The sequence below is a fragment of the Prunus dulcis genome, chromosome 7 (genome assembly GCF_902201215.1).
Source record: "Prunus dulcis chromosome 7, ALMONDv2, whole genome shotgun sequence".
NCBI lineage: Eukaryota > Viridiplantae > Streptophyta > Magnoliopsida > Rosales > Rosaceae > Prunus > Prunus dulcis.
In genome coordinates this window covers 16,783,139-16,803,469 of record NC_047656.1, presented here as the reverse complement: position 1 = coordinate 16,803,469, position 20,331 = coordinate 16,783,139, and the positions used below count along the sequence as shown (strand labels likewise).

The 20,331-nt window shown below is 35.9% G+C and overlaps 2 protein-coding genes, 1 long non-coding RNA gene and 1 pseudogene across 3 annotated transcripts; all 4 read right to left on the bottom strand.

Moving 5' to 3' along the window:
• Positions 1 to 106: 106 nt before the first annotated feature.
• On the bottom strand, positions 107 to 1,639 carry LOC117634561. The gene is made up of 4 exons (XR_004586792.1): positions 1,488 to 1,639; positions 960 to 1,122; positions 788 to 868; positions 107 to 215 (listed from the first exon to the last, which is right to left on the bottom strand). It is a non-coding gene; the product is annotated as an uncharacterized LOC117634561 (long non-coding RNA).
• Positions 1,640 to 4,172: 2,533 nt separating this feature from the next.
• Positions 4,173 to 9,567, bottom strand: LOC117634560 (RNA polymerase I-specific transcription initiation factor RRN3-like). The gene is made up of 15 exons (XM_034368718.1): positions 9,183 to 9,567; positions 9,009 to 9,089; positions 8,845 to 8,916; positions 8,684 to 8,755; positions 8,358 to 8,585; positions 7,979 to 8,095; positions 7,772 to 7,882; positions 7,228 to 7,350; positions 7,022 to 7,090; positions 6,808 to 6,914; positions 6,193 to 6,276; positions 5,975 to 6,062; positions 5,437 to 5,556; positions 5,042 to 5,226; positions 4,173 to 4,688 (listed from the first exon to the last, which is right to left on the bottom strand). Exons 1-15 carry the CDS (start codon positions 9,294 to 9,296, stop codon positions 4,391 to 4,393), a joined length of 1,869 nt encoding a protein of 622 aa, XP_034224609.1. The 5' UTR covers positions 9,297 to 9,567; the 3' UTR covers positions 4,173 to 4,390.
• A 1,175-nt stretch (positions 9,568 to 10,742) lies between these two features.
• On the bottom strand, positions 10,743 to 15,174 carry LOC117635751 (RNA polymerase I-specific transcription initiation factor RRN3-like). Its single transcript, XM_034370107.1, has 14 exons — positions 15,108 to 15,174; positions 14,944 to 15,015; positions 14,770 to 14,841; positions 14,448 to 14,675; positions 14,072 to 14,179; positions 13,891 to 13,983; positions 13,528 to 13,635; positions 13,309 to 13,377; positions 13,066 to 13,172; positions 12,474 to 12,557; positions 12,255 to 12,342; positions 11,721 to 11,840; positions 11,330 to 11,514; positions 10,743 to 11,046 (listed from the first exon to the last, which is right to left on the bottom strand). Exons 1-14 carry the CDS (start codon positions 15,150 to 15,152, stop codon positions 10,743 to 10,745), a joined length of 1,683 nt encoding a protein of 560 aa, XP_034225998.1. The 5' UTR covers positions 15,153 to 15,174.
• A 1,344-nt stretch (positions 15,175 to 16,518) lies between these two features.
• LOC117635484 lies at positions 16,519 to 17,564 on the bottom strand (annotated as a pseudogene).
• Positions 17,565 to 20,331: the final 2,767 nt, after the last annotated feature.

Below are 20,331 nucleotides of genomic sequence, written 5' to 3'. Positions count from 1 at the left end.
GTAAGGAATCCTTCGGTGTGATTGACATTTTGTTCAATGCAAAGCCAACTTCAGCAAAATCAAAATGTTGTTTCTCCAAGCTCTGCATAATCCCATAATCCATTCCACTGTCATCGTCACCCGCAAAAGCTTCACCGACATCTTCATCACTGGAATCTTTGTCATCATATGTGGATTGAACCATTGACCAGAAAATGAAGTTTGGCAGGATGTAACTTTATACAGAGAAAAAATTAGTGTCAGCAAGGCATTCATCTAAAACTACCAAAAAGAAACGTGGACGTGAACAGATCATCAAAAATGACACTTTGATGTAGGGACTTATTTGTACTTCCCAAGAAGGGCTAGGGTGTCCCAAATTTTCTGTTCAAAGGAATGCTTTTTTACAACTAATATTATGACGATTCCTGTCCATTTCAGGCATCCGACCAGAGTTTTTCCAATGTTACATGTGATTTTTGGGAGAAAGGAAACTCCTAATACAAACCTGTCACTTTTATTTTGGCAGGCATGGGTTAAATGGGAACAAACATGTCAAGCCTTTCAATCCCACCCCCGTCCCTTGAAAGTTCTGATTCCAGCAGGTAGTCGTCAAAATTGATTTTCTCAGATGTCATGAATAAACCAGCAACTAAGTTGAATTTGGTCTTTGCATACAAGACTTCAAATTATACAGTACTAAGTAAGTACTTCCAGGTACTTCAAATTACTAAGTTTGTATCTGGTCTTTACAAACAAGACTTCAAATTATACAGTACTTCCAAGATAAAAACATCACATAAGTTACCTGTAGTGGAGCAACAGCTTCTACAGTACCAGCTGCTCCAAGTAGGTGAGCAATGATGGATTTTGTGGAGTTCACTCTCAACTGTAAACATTAGAGTAGAGATGCTATCAAGCATGGGAATACATACATGACAGTAAGAAAACAGAAAATACATGTTATGCATTTTGGTTACCTCAGGATTTTGGCCAAAACAATGAATAAGAGCATTATACTCTTTGAGGTCTCCGGGCCGCCAGCCGGTGTGGATGTAGCATGTGCGTTGATGTAACGAACATATTCCCTAGACACCCCAGACTGAGCTAATGCCTTTTCTATGCAGAGAACAACATCAGCACCTGTTTCAGAGGACATTAATAACAGATTATTCTAGAATGTGATGTGATTCAATGAAACAAAGTGCAAGGTGACTCAAGATTTGAGTACTAATTAATTACAGCCATAAGGGTACTTTCAAATCTCTTAAAAATCAATACAGAAAATCAATTGGCAAAAAAACGATAAACAAGGAGACCCTATTCATATGATTATTTCCACTTCATGTTCTTAAATAATGGAATTTTATTTAGTGTAAATGCACAACAAAATAATGAAACTAGTAAATCAACAGAAACAACTTAAAAGAAAATTATTTTCTTGCGTACTCAGCTCAACAAAACAATGAGAAAGAGAGAGTGATATTGTCAAAGATAAAGCATATTACCATCAGGGTGGGGAGGTCTCAGGCAACACCTTGGCCAGCAGCTGCGCCACCCCAAGCTGTTCGATGAAAGTCCCCAAGGCCTTGCGCCCATGGTTTGATGAAGTCTCAGATACGCACGCCCGAGTGTCGCTTCCGGTTGCGGGTCGATAATAAGGGAAGGCAATGAATTATGAGACGACAGCGTATTGGCCTGCTCGCTTTCGCTTATACGGACAAAATAGTCTTTCAATATTATTTTTTTTGGGTCAAAATAGTCTTTCACTTTCTTTTTTTGGGTCAAAATAGTCTTTCACTTTTAAGGGGTAACTTTTAGGGTTTTACAATAGTCTTTCACTTTGCTTTCGCAATCGGTCTCTCCCTCTCTTTCGCAGGCGGTCTCAAGGTCACTCCACAGATGCCATTTTTTGTGTGAATCATGAAGAGTTTGATAATCATAATGATTTTTAATAGAATAAATTCCTGAGTTCGCACGCATTTATGATATTTATTTTTATTGTTTAATTCACTTTTTTTCTTTTTCTTTTTCTTTTTCCTGTTTTGGTTTAGAGATAACACGAGCATTTGGACTTTATCATAATTTTTTTTATATATAGGATAAATGTATTGCCCTTCATATCCTACTTATAACTTATATATATTTATCTTGTTTCGTATACGGTTTTGGTTTAAAGATAACATGGAGCATTTACGGAATTGGGTTTGATCCTAATGATTTTTTAGTTTTGATTTTTTTATTTATAGAATAAATGTATTACAATATTGATATTTTCATATCCTAATTTTGCATTTATGATTATAAAAAAAAAAATTGGTATGGAGATAACATGGATAAGAAGGAGCATTTGTACGGTTTTGAAGATGAAAAGAAGAAGCAGGAGCATGAAAAGGATAAGAATGAGGAGGTTGAAAATGAAAAGGAGAAGCACAACGTCAAGGCAAAAATTGGATGTGGTGAGGCAATCCTTGAGGATGTACTGTCCCGCTTGCCTGTGAAGTCTATGCTAAGGTTCCAAGTGAATAGCTTGTCTATGGGGGCGTAGTTTCAAGGCTTTATAGTCTTATATTTCAACTGATATAGTAGCATGTGTTTAAGAGTTATTGACTTTTTCATGGAGTTTGAGGGAGCCACTGCAGGCCTATATGTGGCTCCGCCCTTGGGTATGCAAGAGGTGGCTTTCCCTCACGAAACACCTAGCTTCATGAAGCTGCACAATCAACACTTGAGTCTCCGGATAAGGCCCAAGTTTCACTTGCTGCACACTGCAATCTTTGAAGCCCGGTCAGAGATGGTATTTCGTCACATAAAGGTGGATCCGGTAAAAAATACAGCCCACGCAGACGAAAGTATGACGGTTCCGCACATTAAGGTAGATATAGTTAACTCATATACCCGAATTCTGATCACCCTTACGGAGGGTCCTTCAATGTATCAGCGGTTCATAGGTCCCCGAGAGTTTATGTTAGCTAACAGTTTCAAACAAAATGAAATTGTGTTTCATTTCGGATATGATCTACACCACTAGCAATACAAGGTGCTACAAGCCCAATGGGGTTTCGAAAAGCCATGGAGACGTCTATTCAATAAGAAAATGACACGACTTGGTGTTCTCGATTTCAAACTTGCCATTTTTAGCTCCAAAGAGTGGAGGGACATCACCGACTCAGCTAATCTTACTTTGACCCCAACAATTACGTATCATTTTCTATCAAATCATTCAAACAAAGCTTTATTCATCAATAAGAGCATTTACTTATCAGCATTTTGGCATTTGAAGTCAGTATGGCCAAGAATTGAGCATTATACTAGGCTAGGTAGAAGCTCAAGTCGAGCTTGTTTCACTAATTAATAGGGGTGGACACTCAAACCGGCGAACTGAAAATTCGAGCTGAACAACACCGAACCAAACCGGAAAAAAACCAAGTTGACCAAAAAGTCAACAACATGTCAAAAATCGAACTTGAACAGTTTGGATCGATTTTGGATCCGGTTCCATGTCTTCAAAAATCGAACTGGGCCAAACCGAACAGGTCAAATTAAAATATATATATATATATATATATAATTTTAATATATATTTATATTTAATGCTATATTTTCAATTTCACCAAAAAATAAAACTAATATTTATCCAAGTTCAATTTCAAAATCTCTCACTTTTTTAACTTTAATATTTATTTTTATATGAAATTGAATAATTTGTTAATTTTCAAGTAAAAAAATAATTTTTTAGTTAAGAATTTTATTAAAAAATAATTTTTATAATCCGGTACAAAGCCGAACCAAAACCAAAACCGGACAATTTTTGAATTTTTTAAATTAAAACCGAACTAAACCAAACCGAATAAATAGTACCAAATCGATTCTAATTTGAGACAAAAACCGATCCAACCCGAACCATGCCCACCCCTACTAATTACACTGAACGTAACATGCCAAGAAACTAGTGCGTGCTGACCGGATGATATCATGATGGGATGGAATGGAAGGCCTCTCTCTCTCTCTCTCTCACTCTCTCTCATAGCCCCAATTCCAATGGGAACAAAAGTTCCATAACACCTAAAAACAAGCTCATCAGAAGGCATATTGTCCAAATTCAAAACTCTAAATTTCATAGTACACGTTCTGAATAAATTCATTGAGGGAAGAAACGCAAGGCTCCATAAACCGCTACATGATACCCAAAATAAATAAATGGATAATTTTTATATAAAAAAATTAAATTAAAAAAAAAATTAAAAAAAAAAAAAAAAAAACCTAGAAACGTAAGTCTACGACTACGCATCTCACTCATCATCAGCTTGCCACAATCCTCTGAGGCCAACATAATGTCTGTTTGTACAAGCAATATAGTTTTGCAGTTTGCATCTTCCACAAAAGTAAAGAGGGGTTACACACTTTCAATTTATAAAGACTCCGGACTAGTTGACGGTCTAATTCTCGAGGGCATTCGCATGGGTTGGTTTATTGCACCACCAAACCTACTAAGTAAGGAATCCTTTGGTGTGATTGACATTTTGTTCAATGCAGAGCCAACTTCAGCAAAATCAAAATGTTGTTCCTCCAAGCTCTGCATAATCCCATAATCCATTCCACCGTCATTGTCACCCGCAAAAGCGTCACCGACATCTTCATCACTGGAATCTTCGTCATCATATGTAGGTTGAACCATTGACCAGAAAATGAAGTTTGGCCGGATGTAACTTTATATATATAAATGAAAAAACAGTGTCAGCAAAGCATTCAAATCAACTTTAAACATTTGATTCTTACATTTAAGGAAGTTTTCCTTTTTCACACACCCAAAAGAAGTGTGGACATGATCTTTGTGGACGTGAACAGATCATCAAATAAGACACTTCGATGTAGGGACTTAAGTCTATTTCCCAAATAGGGCTAGGTGTACCAAATTTTATGCTCAAGGAATGCATTTTCATTCTGAAATTATCACGATCCCTGTCCATTTCATGCATCCAACCAGAGTTTTTCCAATGTATGTGATTTTAGATAAAAGGGCACCTCCTACTGAAAGAACCAATTCAAAGCTAATACAAACCTGTCACTTTTTTTCAGCAGACATGGGTCAAATGGGAAGAACATGTCGAGCCTTTCCATCCCACCAAATTCCCTTGAAAGTTCTGATTCCAGGTAGTCGTCAAAATTGAATTTCTCAGATGTCATGAATAACCTAGCTGCTTTTGCTTGCCGTAGAAACTCCAATACAATGGAAGGCAGACACACCTTTCAAAATGAAGATTGAAATTAGGCACTATGATCTGATAGTGTTAAGAGGTAGATGCATCATCCTCAAATGGCAAGAAAGAGAGCTAGAGGCCAACGGCTAGAAAGATGAGGAAAATATAACAATGATGCCTGTTTATTGTCCAGGGTTAGGGTACATGTAAAAAATCCTTCTACAATTATATGGTTGTACCCAGAAACGGTCCTCACCTTCAACGGGCTCAACTTATTATTCAAAATTGACTCTAAAGGCAAACGAACAAGCCATGGCTTCAGCTGAGGATCATCCATCATTGATCTCATTCGGAAGCACAGCAAATACATGATGGCCTGTTGGACAAATAAATAACCATTAATAGAAATGCTTCGCATTGATTGCATATATTTAAAGTTAATTTGCTATTGCAAAAGATATGACAAATATAAGCAACCTACGCATAGAAGCACAGGTATAAAATAATGCAACAAACAAAAACAAAAAATCATCATAGGTGTAGGCACAACCTGTGCTCCACAATACACTCATTATTATCTCAATGTTTATACTTCCATTGCATAAACATTTCTTCTTCTCTTTTTTTTCCTTGAGATAAAAACGAAAATATATTTCAGTATGAAATTCAGTTTATAAACAGAACTTTATTCTCTTTGCATGCCATCTTGTTAAAAATGAAGATGAAATATTTGATTACTATAATTTTGAAGAAATTATTTCCAAGTAAAAATTTAAATAAGTAAAAACACTAACCTGACATCCAGAATAAAATATTCTATGAGCTTCTGGATTTATTTCATCATCCTGCATTTTGACATATTTGACACACCAATCCACCAACCTGGAACCGAAGTAACATATGACAACAGCATTAGACAGACTCCTTCGGCCTTTCTTTTCTTATGTCTCAATGTTAGGTCATTGTAATCATACAGATTAGATGGGAATGCGGATTTAAGTTTGCACACAACCTTTCCAGTGTGCCAGCAACCACAAAGACTGACAGAAACTTAGCACGAGACAAATAACTAGCAAGATAAGCAACGGCACTCATTCTGCACGAAACCCAAAAAGAGAAATCAGTACTACAGCAATGCCCCCAACATGTAAAACTTGAAATGTGAGATTTCAAAATTCGTGACCATAATAGTTACAGATGAATACAAGAACTCAAGATATTCTCCTAGTAAACACACACCAAAAGAAGAAGAAAAGAAAAAGTATTTTAGAGAGGCCCATGCAACCAACTGCATCCACCTCTATGGTCTAAGAAAACCAAAAATTTAAACCGTACAGATACCCTCACAGGTTTCCCAAACATGTGCAGTGGGTGATCAAGCATGTTATATATTGTATCATAAAGAGTACTAAACAAAAGTCCAGATGTTCCCCAGAAAAGTATCAAACCTGAATTCAAAGGTCCCATATAAATGCAAGGTATAATAGCAATTAGAGGAAACTAGAAATAAAATGGTATAGCTGATAAATAAATAAAAATATGAAATGTTTAAGTCCACTTTAAGTGGATCACAATCCTAAAAGCAACTCTCCAACTCATCATTTAAAATAAATAAAAACCATATTACCTGAGAAGTGGGGGGTTGGTACTGAAAAAGAAAGTATGTTCAAGCATCAAAGCAAATGTCACACCGCAGTTTTTTGGATCAAGAGAACACGCATAGAATATCACAAACTGAAATAAGGCAAAAGAAATTTAATGAGGATTAAAATAAACCACTGGATATGACATAAAGCATAAAATGATAAAAATCATATATAGCAATAATTTTGTACACTCACCTGGGCAAATTTTGATTTGTATGCAGTCAAAACAGTCTTCTTAAATGACTCGAGAAGAGTATCAAAGATCTAAACACGTCATATACATAGGAAACAAAATGTGAATTGGGAGACGATCATATTGACATGTAAACCAGAAAACATAATTTTGAAAGATACCTAAATCAAAACCCCAAAGAAAATTTAAAAAAATATTTGAAAGATACCTCGATCAAACGGTCAGCTACTTGACAAGATTCAAGATGCTCAAAAGTCAACACCATCAAGCTATCTAATTTTTCAGCAAATGAATTTCCTCCTAAAGTCTTCCGACTTAATTGTCTTGGAAGCTGTATAAATAAAGTGCATTCACTTTACAATGAAGGGCTAAAATCATCATAAGCAGTGAAGCAAAATAGTAATTACGTGAGGACCAAAACAAATATTAATAAACTCTGTCCAAAGTAGTAACTGTGCTAGAAATTCATATTCTGCTTCTCCCTCACTTTCTCTCCCCATCTTATCTTTCTTCATAAGAATTTGAATGCACCTCTTTCCCTCATGCATGCTAACCTTCTTAGCAACTCCTTGTTAACATTGCTTTAATAAAAACCATTATCAAGACGGTTTACACCATACATCATAACTGTGCCTGAATCTCAGCCTCTTTCAACTTAACCTCCATATTCCTAATTCATAAAGAAATCCTAGACTTTCTTCAATAATGCATCATATGTTCCATTTACATAGTTTTAACAAATTCAATCATACCTCACTATCATCATTCAGATCATCATCTCTAGACTCGTCCACATCTTCTAGCTCCATCTCAAATATTCCTTTACTAGAGTCATTTTTTATGTCTTCCCATCCAATCTCCACCTGTAGGCAGCCAGTCCATAATGTTGTCATGAGAAAAAAAAAAAAAAAATTAATTTCCTTCAACTACTAAATAAATTGTACATTGAATATACATACATCCAGGTCTAGCAGCAAATCCACAACACCCGCAAGCATTGGGATCCGAACAACTTCTCCAAGCACGCCACTCTCCAACTTCAACATGTTCTCTACGTATATCACAAGACTAAGAGTCTACAAGAACAATATAGCATATTATATATTTAGCAATCAACAGAACACTGGGATGATAAGCAATGCGGACATTCAAAAGAAGAAGAAATTTGAAGAATGTACAAATGGTATATAATATACATCACTAAACATTGACCTAAACGTTCATGGCCACGTTCCATCTCTAGCCTATGCACCATCATAAAGCTAACAAAGATTGAAAATGACATCTTTTAAGTTAACAACGTCAATTACTAGATGGGTAAGTGCATATTTAACTTACACTAGTATTATTAAAACGATATTGTGGCTTTCCATCTAAAACAATTGGCACTAGTCTCACAGGGGAAAGCGGCACCAAATCAGCTATATATTTCAGAGATGAATGCACACGAGATAAAACTCCGTCCTTTCTTGCAAGAATTTTTGGAAGTGGCAAACTACCAGGTGGAAAGAACTGGCATGTGAGCATCGCCAAACAATCATCAACATACTTCCCGCTTGAAGTGGCCTGCAGCATTGCAAAGTCAAAATCAATCTAAAACATTTCCCAGTTCATTCTAAAAGCTTTGAAAGTGACACAGAAAGAAACATATAAAACCAACATACCAAGGATTCAATGAATTCAATCAATGCATCCATCACATCAGGCTTATAGTTCCACAAGCTCATCTTAAAAATCTGAGACATTTTTGGAATGAATAATTAATAAAACCCAACTAAGGATTAAAAGCAAACAGAGCAAAAACAAAAGTCATAAGACAGCTTACTGCTGAGAGAAGTTCATTATGTAGAACGTTGTCTATGTAAGCAACTGCTCCAGCTAGTGCTTTCAAATTTGTCTGCCAAGTGACAAACGAAAAATTCAAAACCAAACAAAATGAATTGAAGTGAAACAAAATCAAATGATTATAGGCACGAACATGTTACATACCACAAGCATAGCTACTTCATTAGCGCCAAGCTCTTCGGGGTTCATAGCGCTAAGGAGCTGCCGGTAATCTTCAGTATCACCCTGAGCCAAATGTTGAAACTTTTCAAGCTGAAATCCGAACCAAACAATCAACAATCGTACTAAAAGCCAACTTGCTAGTTCGAAAATGCTTACCGACAAGACTGAGCAAAGAGTGTCTCTGGCGCGATAAACCAGGTAAGAATCGATCAAATCATGGTCTCCCATCGTACGGAAAGCTGCCTCGTCGTCCCTAAGCTCAACACCCATGTTTACCTTGCCCTACCCCTACGGATCCTCCTGCAATTTGTCAGTGAGGATGCCCTAGGCCTTGGGTTCCGGTTCAGCCGAGATAGTAGATAGGTGGTTAAGAGAAGTGCGAAGTCGTCGTGGTCTTCTTCGTTTGAGCTGCGGCTATGGAGTCGTTGTCGGTGCTTTGTCGGCCAGCGAGTGAGAGAGTTTGGAATGTAAACCCCCAAAAAATCAGGGTTTCGAAAAAGCGGCCGCCTCTTTGCATATATATAGATAACTAACTCCCTCAGTCGAAGCCCCTCTTCCTTTTAAACGCGGGAGACTATTATTAAATTTTGGTCTTACCTAATTTGATTTGCATTTCAACCCAATGAAAATTTACAATTTGCATTTTAGGGCAAAATTGGAATTTTTACCGTTGCATTAAGAGAAAATGTAATAAAATAGTCTCAACCCCATGGGCCATTGAAGATGTCTGGAAATTGTACAGGTATTAATAAACTTTTCCCAAAATGTGTCACAAATTCATCTTTCCTTAAAATTCTTTTCGTGAATCAAACGAGACATCAGCTCTAAGCCAATTCAATTATACCTTACTATCATTGCCTACATCTTCTTCTAGCTCCATCCAAAACATTTTGTTACTAGAGAAGAGTCATCTTGTTACATGTTATGTCAATCTGGGCTCTACTTAAGTTACATTGTACAAAAAGACACATTATGATATACCCATTGTGAATTAAATTTCTCTTATTACATACTCGAATAACCGCCATTTTATTATCCTCATATGCCTTAAAATAAAAATTATGTGTTGGTTTTTGAAAAAATTTACCTTCGATTGATATTATAATAAGTTCAATGCTAACGGAGTGTAACCCAATGAAAAAGGACCTTAACTTGTAGACTAATGGTCTCAGGTTTAAACTCCCATGACACTGAGATATTGTGTGAGAAAATCCCCTCCTCATGTACTTTAGACTATCCTCATGTACTTTAGACTATCGCTTATGCTCAAAAAAATAAATGGTCAATAATGAATGCAAACCCTAAAATGTGCTTCGAATTGGACAGGAAACACAAAACAACCACTCAGTACAGGAAGGAGCCTTTGAAAATATAGAACTTATTAAAGAAAATTAGCCTCGCTATAATATATTCAACTGTGTTAATTGCTGTATCTACCCAATTTTGCCACAATTCAAATGGGAACCCCAAAAAAAAAAAAAAAAAAAAAACAACCGGAACTAAAATCAAGCTCATCAGTAGGCATATTCTCCAAATTCAATGGAGAGTAATACCCAAAATAAATAAATAAATAAATAACTAGGGACTAAAGCCTACCATCTCGTATCTCACTCATCATCAGCTTGCCACATTCATCTGAAGCCATCATAATGTCTGTTTGTACAACCAATACAGTTTTGCGGCTTGCAACTTCCATTAAAGAAAAGAGGGTTTAGTTTACAATGATTCCGGACTTGTTGACGGTCTAATTCTCGAGGGCATTCGCATGGGTTGGTTTATTGCACCACCAAACCTACTATGTAAGGAATCTTTTGGTGTGATAGACATTTTGTTCAATGAAGAGTCGAATTCATCAAAATCAAAATGCTGTTCCTCCAAGCTCTGCATAATCCCATAATCCATTCCACCGTCATCATCATCGTCACCTGCAAAAGCTTCACCGACATCTTCATCACTGGAATCTTCGTCATCATATGTGGGTTGAACCATTGACCAGAAAATGAAGTTTGGCCGGATGCAACTTTGTATACAGAAAAAGCTAATGTCAGCAAGGCATTCAAAGAAAAACTACACAAAAGAAATGTGGACGTGTACAGATCATCAAACTTGATCTAGGGACTTATTTGTAATTCCTAAAAAGGCTGGGTGTCCCAAATTTCTGTTCAAGGAATGCATTTTCATTCTAGTATTATCATGATTCCTGTCAATTTCATGCATCCAACCAGAGTTTTTCCAATGTTCATATGAGATTTAGATGAAAAGACATCTCCTACTGAAAGGATCAATGTAAAGCTGCTACAAACCTGTCACTTTTTTTCAGCAGACATGGGTCAAAAGGGAAGAACATGTCGAGCCTTTCCATCCCACCAAATTCCCTTGAAAGTTCTGATTCCAGGAAGTCGTCAAAATTGAATTTCTCAGATGTCATAAATAACCTAGCTGCTTTTGCTTGCCGTAGAAACTCCAATACAATGGAAGGCAGACACACCTTTCAAATTGAAGATTGAAATTAGGCACTATGATCTGACAGTTTTAGACATAAATGCATCATCCTCAAATGGTATGAAGGAAAATTAAAGGCCAAAGGCTAGAAAGATAAACGGAAATATAATAATGATGCCTGTTTATCGACCAGGGTTTGGCTACATGTAAAAAGTCCTACAAGTTTATGGTTGTACCCGAAACAGTACTCACCTTCAGCGGGCTCAACTTATTATTCAAAATCCACTCTAAAGGCAAACGAACAAGCCATGGCTTCAGCTGAGGATCACCCATCATTGATCTCATTCGGAAGCACAGGATATACATGATGGCCTGTTGCACCAATAAATAACCATTAATAGGAATGCTTTGCACTGATTGCACGTATTTAAAGTTAATTTGCTATTGCAAAAGATATGACAAAATATAAGCAACCTAAGCATAGGAATAAAATAATGCAACTAACAAAAAAAAAAAAAAAAAAAATCATAGGTGTCCAGACAGCATGGCACAACCTGTGCTCCACAATACACTCATTATCATCTCAATGTTTATACATCCATTGCATAAGCATTTCATTTCATTTTTCTTGAGATAAAAAACAAAAGCATATTTCAATATGAAATTCAGTTTATAAACAGAAGTTTATTCTCCTCGCATGCCATCTTGTTAATAATGAAAGCTGAAATATTTGATTACTATAACTTTGAAGAAATTATTTCTAAGTTAAAAAATAATAATAATAACCTGACATCCAGAATAAAATATTCTATGAGCTTCTGGATTTATTTCATCATCCTGCATTTCGATATATTTGAAACACCAATCCACCAACCTGGAACCAGAGTAACATATGACAACTGCATTAGATAAATTCCTTCGGTCTTTCCTTTCTTATGTCTCAATGTTAGGTCACTATAACAATACAGCTAGATGGGGATGGGACTGTTTAAGTTTGTACACAACCTTTCCAGGGTGCCAGCAACCACAGAGACTGACAGAAATTTAGCCCGAGACAAATAACTAGCAAGATAAGCAACGGCACTCATTCTGCAAGAAACCCAAAAGAGAAATCAGTACTATATAACAATGCACCCCAAACATGTAAAATATGAAATTTATGATTTTCAAAATTTCCTCTTTGGATATCATAAACACACACCAAAAGAAAAAAGAAATATTTGAGAGAGGATGCAACAAATTGCATCCACCTCTGTGATTTAAGAAAACAAATTTTAAACCATATTGACTCTTCCCAGGTGTCCCAAAAATGTGCAGTGGGTCGATTAATAGGCATGTTAAACATGCCTCACACACACACACACACACACACACACACACACACACATATATATACTATGTCGTATCATAATGGGTACTAAATACAAGTCCAGATGATCCTTAGACCACCTCTGTGATTTAAGAAAATACTAAAACCTGCACATGAAATGTTTAAGTCCACTGTAAATCCTAAAAGCAATCCATGATATGATTGTTCTTCAACTTAAAAACTAAGAAAAAAAAAACAGGGAAATCAATGTTTAAAAAAGCATATTACCTGATGTTTGGGAAGTCAGTACTGCAAAAGAATTTATCTTCAAGCTTCAAAGCAAATGTCACACCGCAGTTTCCAGGATCAAGAGCACACGCATAGAATATCACAAACTGTAACAAGGGAAAAATAAACTTAATATGAGGATTAAAATAAACCACTAGATATGCCATAAAGCCTAAAAAGTAAAAAAAAAAAAAAAACAAACAAACAAACAAACAAACATATATGGTAATTTCCTATGCTCACCTGGGAAAATTTTGATTTGTATGCAGTCAAAACAGTCTTCATAAATGAGTCCAGAAGAGTTTGAAAGGTCTAAACACACCATATACATAGGAAAAAATTGTGAATACTAGATTGGGAGACGATCTTATTGAATATGTGGACCAGAAAACAAAAGATTGAAAGATACCTCAATTGAAAACCAAAGAATTATTTTTTTTAAGAAGTTTATTTGAAAGATACCTGGATCAAATGGCCACCACAAGATTCAAGATGCTCAAAAATTAACACCATCAAGCTATCCAATTTTTCAGCAATTGCTTTTGCTTCTGGACTTAATTGTCTAGGACGCTGTATAAATAAAGTTCAATCACTTTACAATGAAGGGCTAAAATCATCATAACCAGCTAATAAGATAACATGAATGATGTGAGGACCAAAACAAATATTATCAAGAGGGTTTCCACCATACATCCTAACTGTGCTCTGCATCTCAGCCTCTTTCAACTTAATTCTCCATCCTCCTAATTCATAAAGAAATCCAAGGGTTTCATGCATGATGCATCATATGTCCCATTTACATAGTTTTAACAAATTCAATCATACCTCACTGTCATCATTCAGATCATGATCCGTAGACTCATTCACATCTTCTTGCTCCATCTCAAATATTCCTTTACTAGAGTTATTTATCTGCAACTGTAGGAAGCCACTTGATAATGTTGTCATGAATAAATGAATTTATTTCTTTCAACTACTAAATAAATTGTACATTGAATATACATACATCCAGATTTAGCAGCAAATCCACAACACCCGCAAGCATGAGGTTCCGAACAAATCCTCCGAGATCCAACTTCAACATGTTCTCTACGTATATCACAAGACTAGGAGTCTACAAGAGCAATATGGCATATCATATATTTACCAATCTACAGAACACTGGGATGATAAGCAATGCGGACATTCAGAAGATGAAAAAATATGAAGAATGTGCAGTGCTACATGCTATACATCACGAAACATAAGGCTAAACGATCATGGCCACTTTGAAATCCATCTCTGGCCTATGTACCATCAGAAAGCTAACGAAGATTTAAAATGACATCTTTTTGAGTTAACAACATCTTGGTACCAGATGGGTAAGTGCACATGTAACTTACACGGATCTTACTACAACGATCTGGTGGCATTCCATCTAAAACAATTGGCCCAAGTCTCATAGGGGAAAGTGGCATCATATCAGCTATATATTTCAGAGCTGAATGCACACGAGATAAAACTTGGTCCTTTCTTGCAAGAATTTTCAAAAGTGGCAAAATATCAGGTGGACAGAACTGGTGGGTGAGTATCTCCAAACAGCGGTCAACATACTTCCCACTTGAAATAGCCTGCAGCATTGCGAAGTGAAAATCAATCAGTTTTACCAATTCATTATAATAGCTTTGAAAAATACAAATGGAGAAACATATAAAACCCACATACCAATAATTTGATGAATTTAATCAATGCATCCATCACATCAGGCTTATAGTTCCACAAGCTCCTGTCAAAAATCTGAGACATTTTTGCTATGAACAATTAATATAAAATAAAAATAAAAGCCAACTAAGGATTAAAAACAAACAGAACAAAAACAAAATCCATAAGACAACTTACTGCTGAGAGAAGTTCATCGTGTTGAACGTTTTCTATGTAAGTAACTGATCCAGATAGTGCATTCAAATTTGTCTGCCGAGTAACAAACAAAAAATTCAAAACCAAACAAAATGACTTCAAGTGAAACGAAACTAATTGATTATCGGTAAGAACATTTTACATACCACAAGCATAGCTACTTCCTCAATGCCAAGCTTTTCGCGGTTCATAGCACTAAGGAGCTCTCGGTAATCCTCAGTATCACCCTGAGCCAAAGGTTTAAACTTTTTCAAGCGAATATCCGAACCAAACAATCCACGACATTCGCACTAAAAGCCAATTTGTTAGTTCGAAACGCTTACCGATGCGACTGAGCAAAGAGTTTTCCTGGCGCGATAGATTAAATCATGGTCTCCTATCTCACGGAAACCTGACTCGTCGTCCCTAAACTCAACGCCCATGGTTACCTTGCCCTAGCCCTACGGATCCTCGTGCAGTAGATAGGTGGTTCAGAGAAGTGCGAAGTCGTCGTCGTCTTCTTCGTCTTCGTCGTCGGTGCTTTTTCGGCCACCGAATGAGAGAGTTTGGAATATAAAACCCCAAAAACCAGGGTTTCGAAAAAGCAGCGAGCTCTTCGTATATACAACGAACTCCCAGTCTTGAGAGCCCTCTCCTTTTTAATCGCGCGGGAGACTACTAAATTTTGCTCTTTGCCTAATTTCATTTACATTTCAACCCATGAAAATTTGCAATTTGCAATTGAGGACAAAAGTGGAATTTAACTTTGGATTAAGAAAAAATGTACTCTTTTGTTTTTTTTTTTTTTTTTTAAATGAAGAAAGCTTAGGGGGAGATTGGCTACTCTCACCAAACTGACAGCTATCACCAAACTGTCAGAAGGACTTACGCATGGCACCAAACTGTCAGCTAGCATTATTATGAATTTATGTAAGAAATTACAGATCGCACACCAACAAATATTGTTGACAGCGAGACTCAAATATTTGTGAGATTACACAAAGTGTAGGGACTTTATCAACTAAATAAACCCTCGTTGGCGAAAACATGTACTCATTGACCCACATTAATAAGTATATATGTGATCGGTAAAATAATTGAACCTACTTGCAAAGAAGATGAACTATTGGTAAAATAATTTCATGAAAGAATTTCGAGAATTAATGAGCAAAAGAATTTAGGAACAAAAACATTTAACGGATCCAAAAATCGAATTAAATCCCAACAAGCCAAAAGCACCAAATATTTCTCAACCCTCCCTTCCACCCTCATTGAAATAGTCATATTATTCATATCTTGAGGGATTGGCCAAAACAAACTTCCCACAGTGGGCTCATCCGCAACAGCATTAATATTTCATCATATAAACACACATATGGACATGGTTTCAAGATAATTAACATAAAGTTTTAGAACCCATCATTAATCAATGACACACCCAAAGGCCAATGCTCTCTTATATTTTTCAATCCCAAATTAGCTTTCATATTCATGGCAACCACTCTCATGAAGGGAATAATCAACAATCAACCATCAACAACTATAAAAATTCGTCTATACTAAAATTTTAAACAATGTTCAACCTGTATTTCCATGAAACTCTTTTACAGTGAAGCCAACTTTCTCAAACTTTCCTTCCTCATTGCTTTCTCTGAACTTCAAATAATCTGCTACCACTTCCTGTGAGGCATAAATCACCTTTTCATATTCAAAGCACCAAAAGAAAGCCAGTGAGAATCTGCTAACACGTTGCTTTAAAACAACCCTGTGCTCAGATGACCTTAACTTGCCGTTGCTCCATGCTTGCATCGAGTCCCCTATGTTTACCACAAGAGTTTCATCACATGGTTCTATCTCCATCCATTTCCCTTCCTCGGATCTCACTTGAAGCCCACCACCAATTTCATCTTGATAAACAATTGTTATGCAGCTCATGTCAGTGTGCATGCCAAGCCCTTCAACTCCTTGTTATGAAACAGTCTGTGGGGGTGAGTAGTTGATTATTCTCAGGTGACCTTGACAGTTAGGAAATTCGAAATTGAAAAATTCCTTCACAAAGTTTTCTACTAAGCTCATCAGTGTAACTTCTGTTATTCTCTTTGATAGCTCTGTCATTTTGCTTCCATACTCTTTTAAGTATCTCAATGGAAATAGAATAACAAACCAACAAACATGAAAATATTTATGCTGCACTTGACACTTGTACTTGAGAGTCATATAAAATGCCAATGTGCTATTATTATTAATTATCTGAATTCTGAACTCTGCTGCTTGAGAAGAACTTTGGCTGAATTCTGTGCTGAAGCAAACAAGTCTGGTCCAGACACACACACTCGGAGACTCTCAAAGAAAGGAGAAGCAGTGAAATGAGGAGTGAGAGTGTTAATCTTTGATGACTCTAGAGGAAGGCTGAAAATATGGTTTGAGAGGGACTATACCTTCCTGTAGAGATCTTACACTTGCTATTTTGAACTCTTTTAACAAAGGACAAGCGGTTTTCGTTTTTCGTAAAGCGTATAGCCGAGCGGCTATACTCTGTGAATAGAATATTTAAAACATATAGCCGGGCGGCCATACTCTATCAATAGAATTCTTTAAGAGTATAGCCGAACGGCTATACCCATTAAATTGCACAATCTGAATTTCTCTTTTTTAATTACTTTAATTAGTTGTTATGTTTTGATTATTATTTACTTACTGAATAATTAGTATTTAAATGTTTGAATATATTTTATTTTTATTCAATAATATGCGAGTATTGTGTGTATAATACGTGTATTGTTTGTGTATTATTGAAAATTTTGTAAAAAATACTTGTATTAAACATGAAAAATATGTACATCCATATACAATATGTGCACTATATGTTTGCTTTATAAAAAAAAAACTTGAATTTTATTGACTCTTTAAGATGAATATGGAAAACGGAAGTATTATTAAAAAAAAATATACGTACGTGTATAATACGAGTATTAAACGGGAAAATGGCAAATTCTTTATACGAGTAATAATAACTCTGAGAAAGTAAAAAAATATATAATATAAAATAGAAACTCGGGCAATGGCCTAATAGTAATGGATCATGCCCTAAACTACTTTTATAGATAAATGAAAATCAGTGAAAAATAATTACATTAAAAAAAGGATTGGGGTAGATATTTACAGAATATAGCCGTGCGGCTATACTATTTATTTTAAAAATTAAAAAACCGGAGTATTGCCAACCGGCTATACTGTTTAAATATAGTATTTAAAGAGTATAGCCGCGTGGCGATACTATTTTAAACTTTTTAAAAAAAGACGCGTGCTTTTTTTGAAAAGAGTATAGCCGCGCGGCTATGCTATTTGAAATATTTTTAAAAAACGCATGTTTTTCCAATAAATAATATAGCCGCTCGGCTATACTCTGTAAAGAGAAAAGTTTTTTTTCCTGACTTTGAAGAAAACCGTTAATAAAATTGGCTCAGCCCATGGGCCAGGGAAATCTTCGTTGCTGAAGAATTAAGGTGAGCTCCAACGGCCCGTAACACATCAAAACAACAAGGTTCTGAATGTCGTAGATAAGGCCCAAGTCCAATCATTTTAGCCCAAGTGAACATGACTCCAGTCTGTAAAGCTTACTAGCATGCTCATTCAATACTCCCGTACCCAAAAGGTTTTTTTTTTTTTTTTTTTTTCATATATAAAAAGATTAATAATAGTTTTTTTTTATAAATTATTTGGTCACTTGGAAAAAATATATAGCCAAATTGGTCACTGTGTTTCCAAAAGTTTACAATTCATAGACATTCTCTTAAGTGTAGTTATTAATTAATTAATTAATTTTTTAAGAAGCACGTCCACGAGTTAGGGTATGTTGTGCTATTACGGTTTACAAATTGATCTTGGGTTAAAATCGAAATTGTGAGGTATAAAGAAAATTAAAAAGGTCAAATAAAATTAAAATGAAATCAACAACTTACCAATATATTTTTGGTGCTCTATATAACATTGATTACGTCTCCTTGCTATCTGAAGTCACAACACGGTTCTCACTCAATTGATTCAAGCTTCAATATTGCATCCAATCTGTGACATTGTAACTCACAATTTTGATTTCAGCCCAATATTTCCCTCAATTTGTTAAACGCTAATCGCACAATATACCATAACTCATTGAGTTGGAGAAAGAAGACTGAACATGCTTCATAAACAAAATTCATAAAATTGCACTAAATGGAAGTTAACAGAAGATAATGGAATATCCATAAATTTTAAACTTGGGGAAACATAATGACTAATTTGGCTAAAAAAATTCTCAATGACCAAATTGCATTTTCATGTAAAACCCATGACACCTTGACTAACAATTATCGTTTAAGTTATTAAGAGTATTTATCATGCACCGAAGTATGAGGTTCAATTCCCTCTTCCTCATTATTACTCGTATCGAACTAATATAACAACCGAAGTATAGTACATACAATTATATTGGTGTATAGAACGAGTCAGTCACATTCAAATTTTCACATATCAGTCACATAATTAGTTCCTATGAGAGAATAATCTTCTTGCACTTGTCATGTAATCAGTTAGTGTGGGGGAATTGTTTGTATACCAAATTTGAATTGGAGAAAGATTTTGTTTTCTCAAATAAATGAGAAGGCCAATGGGACAGAAGTGATACCAGTGTCATAGTCAACAAGTGAAAAAGGGAAAGGACACATTGGACAAGAGAAAAGCAGAGCATGTGAGGCGATGGAGAGGAGAGTCCTCCTCACTCAAACTATGATAGTAGCAGTTACCAGAAATCTATCATCCATCGCGAAACCAAAATTAAATTAAAAAATTAAATTAAAAACAAAGGGAAAAAATAAGATGTGGATAAAACGGTTATGGCGTGAGCAGTAATTGCCAGCTGGATACGGTTGGACATCCAATTTTCCAACCCATGATCCATGAAGCAACAACAGCAACACGTGTCACACATCCCAACGTGGACACCTGGACACTGCATTTACTGCACAGCCCCCCCACCCCAATGGACCCAATCCAATCCCACTCGTTGGTTGTCCGTTGGACTAGCAGCCCCACCAGCTTATAGCCCAGGTCTCCCATAATATCCAATTCAACAACCGCCTATTTTCCCCTTTGGCCTATGTGTAAAATATACATTAACGGTCGCAATTTAATGAGCGTTGATAGATAATTATTTTATAGGAAACTTAAAATAATTGTGGTTCCTTCCTTGTGGATATTCCGGCTGCTGATGTTAGTGGGAAACTTAAAATAATTGTGGTTCCTTCCTTGTGGATATTCCGGCTGCTGATGTTAGTGGTGCTTTCAGGCCCCGTTTCTTTAGTGCTTAGTTGTTTTCTTTTTAGTCCTGTTTGGTTCATAAAAAAGGAGATT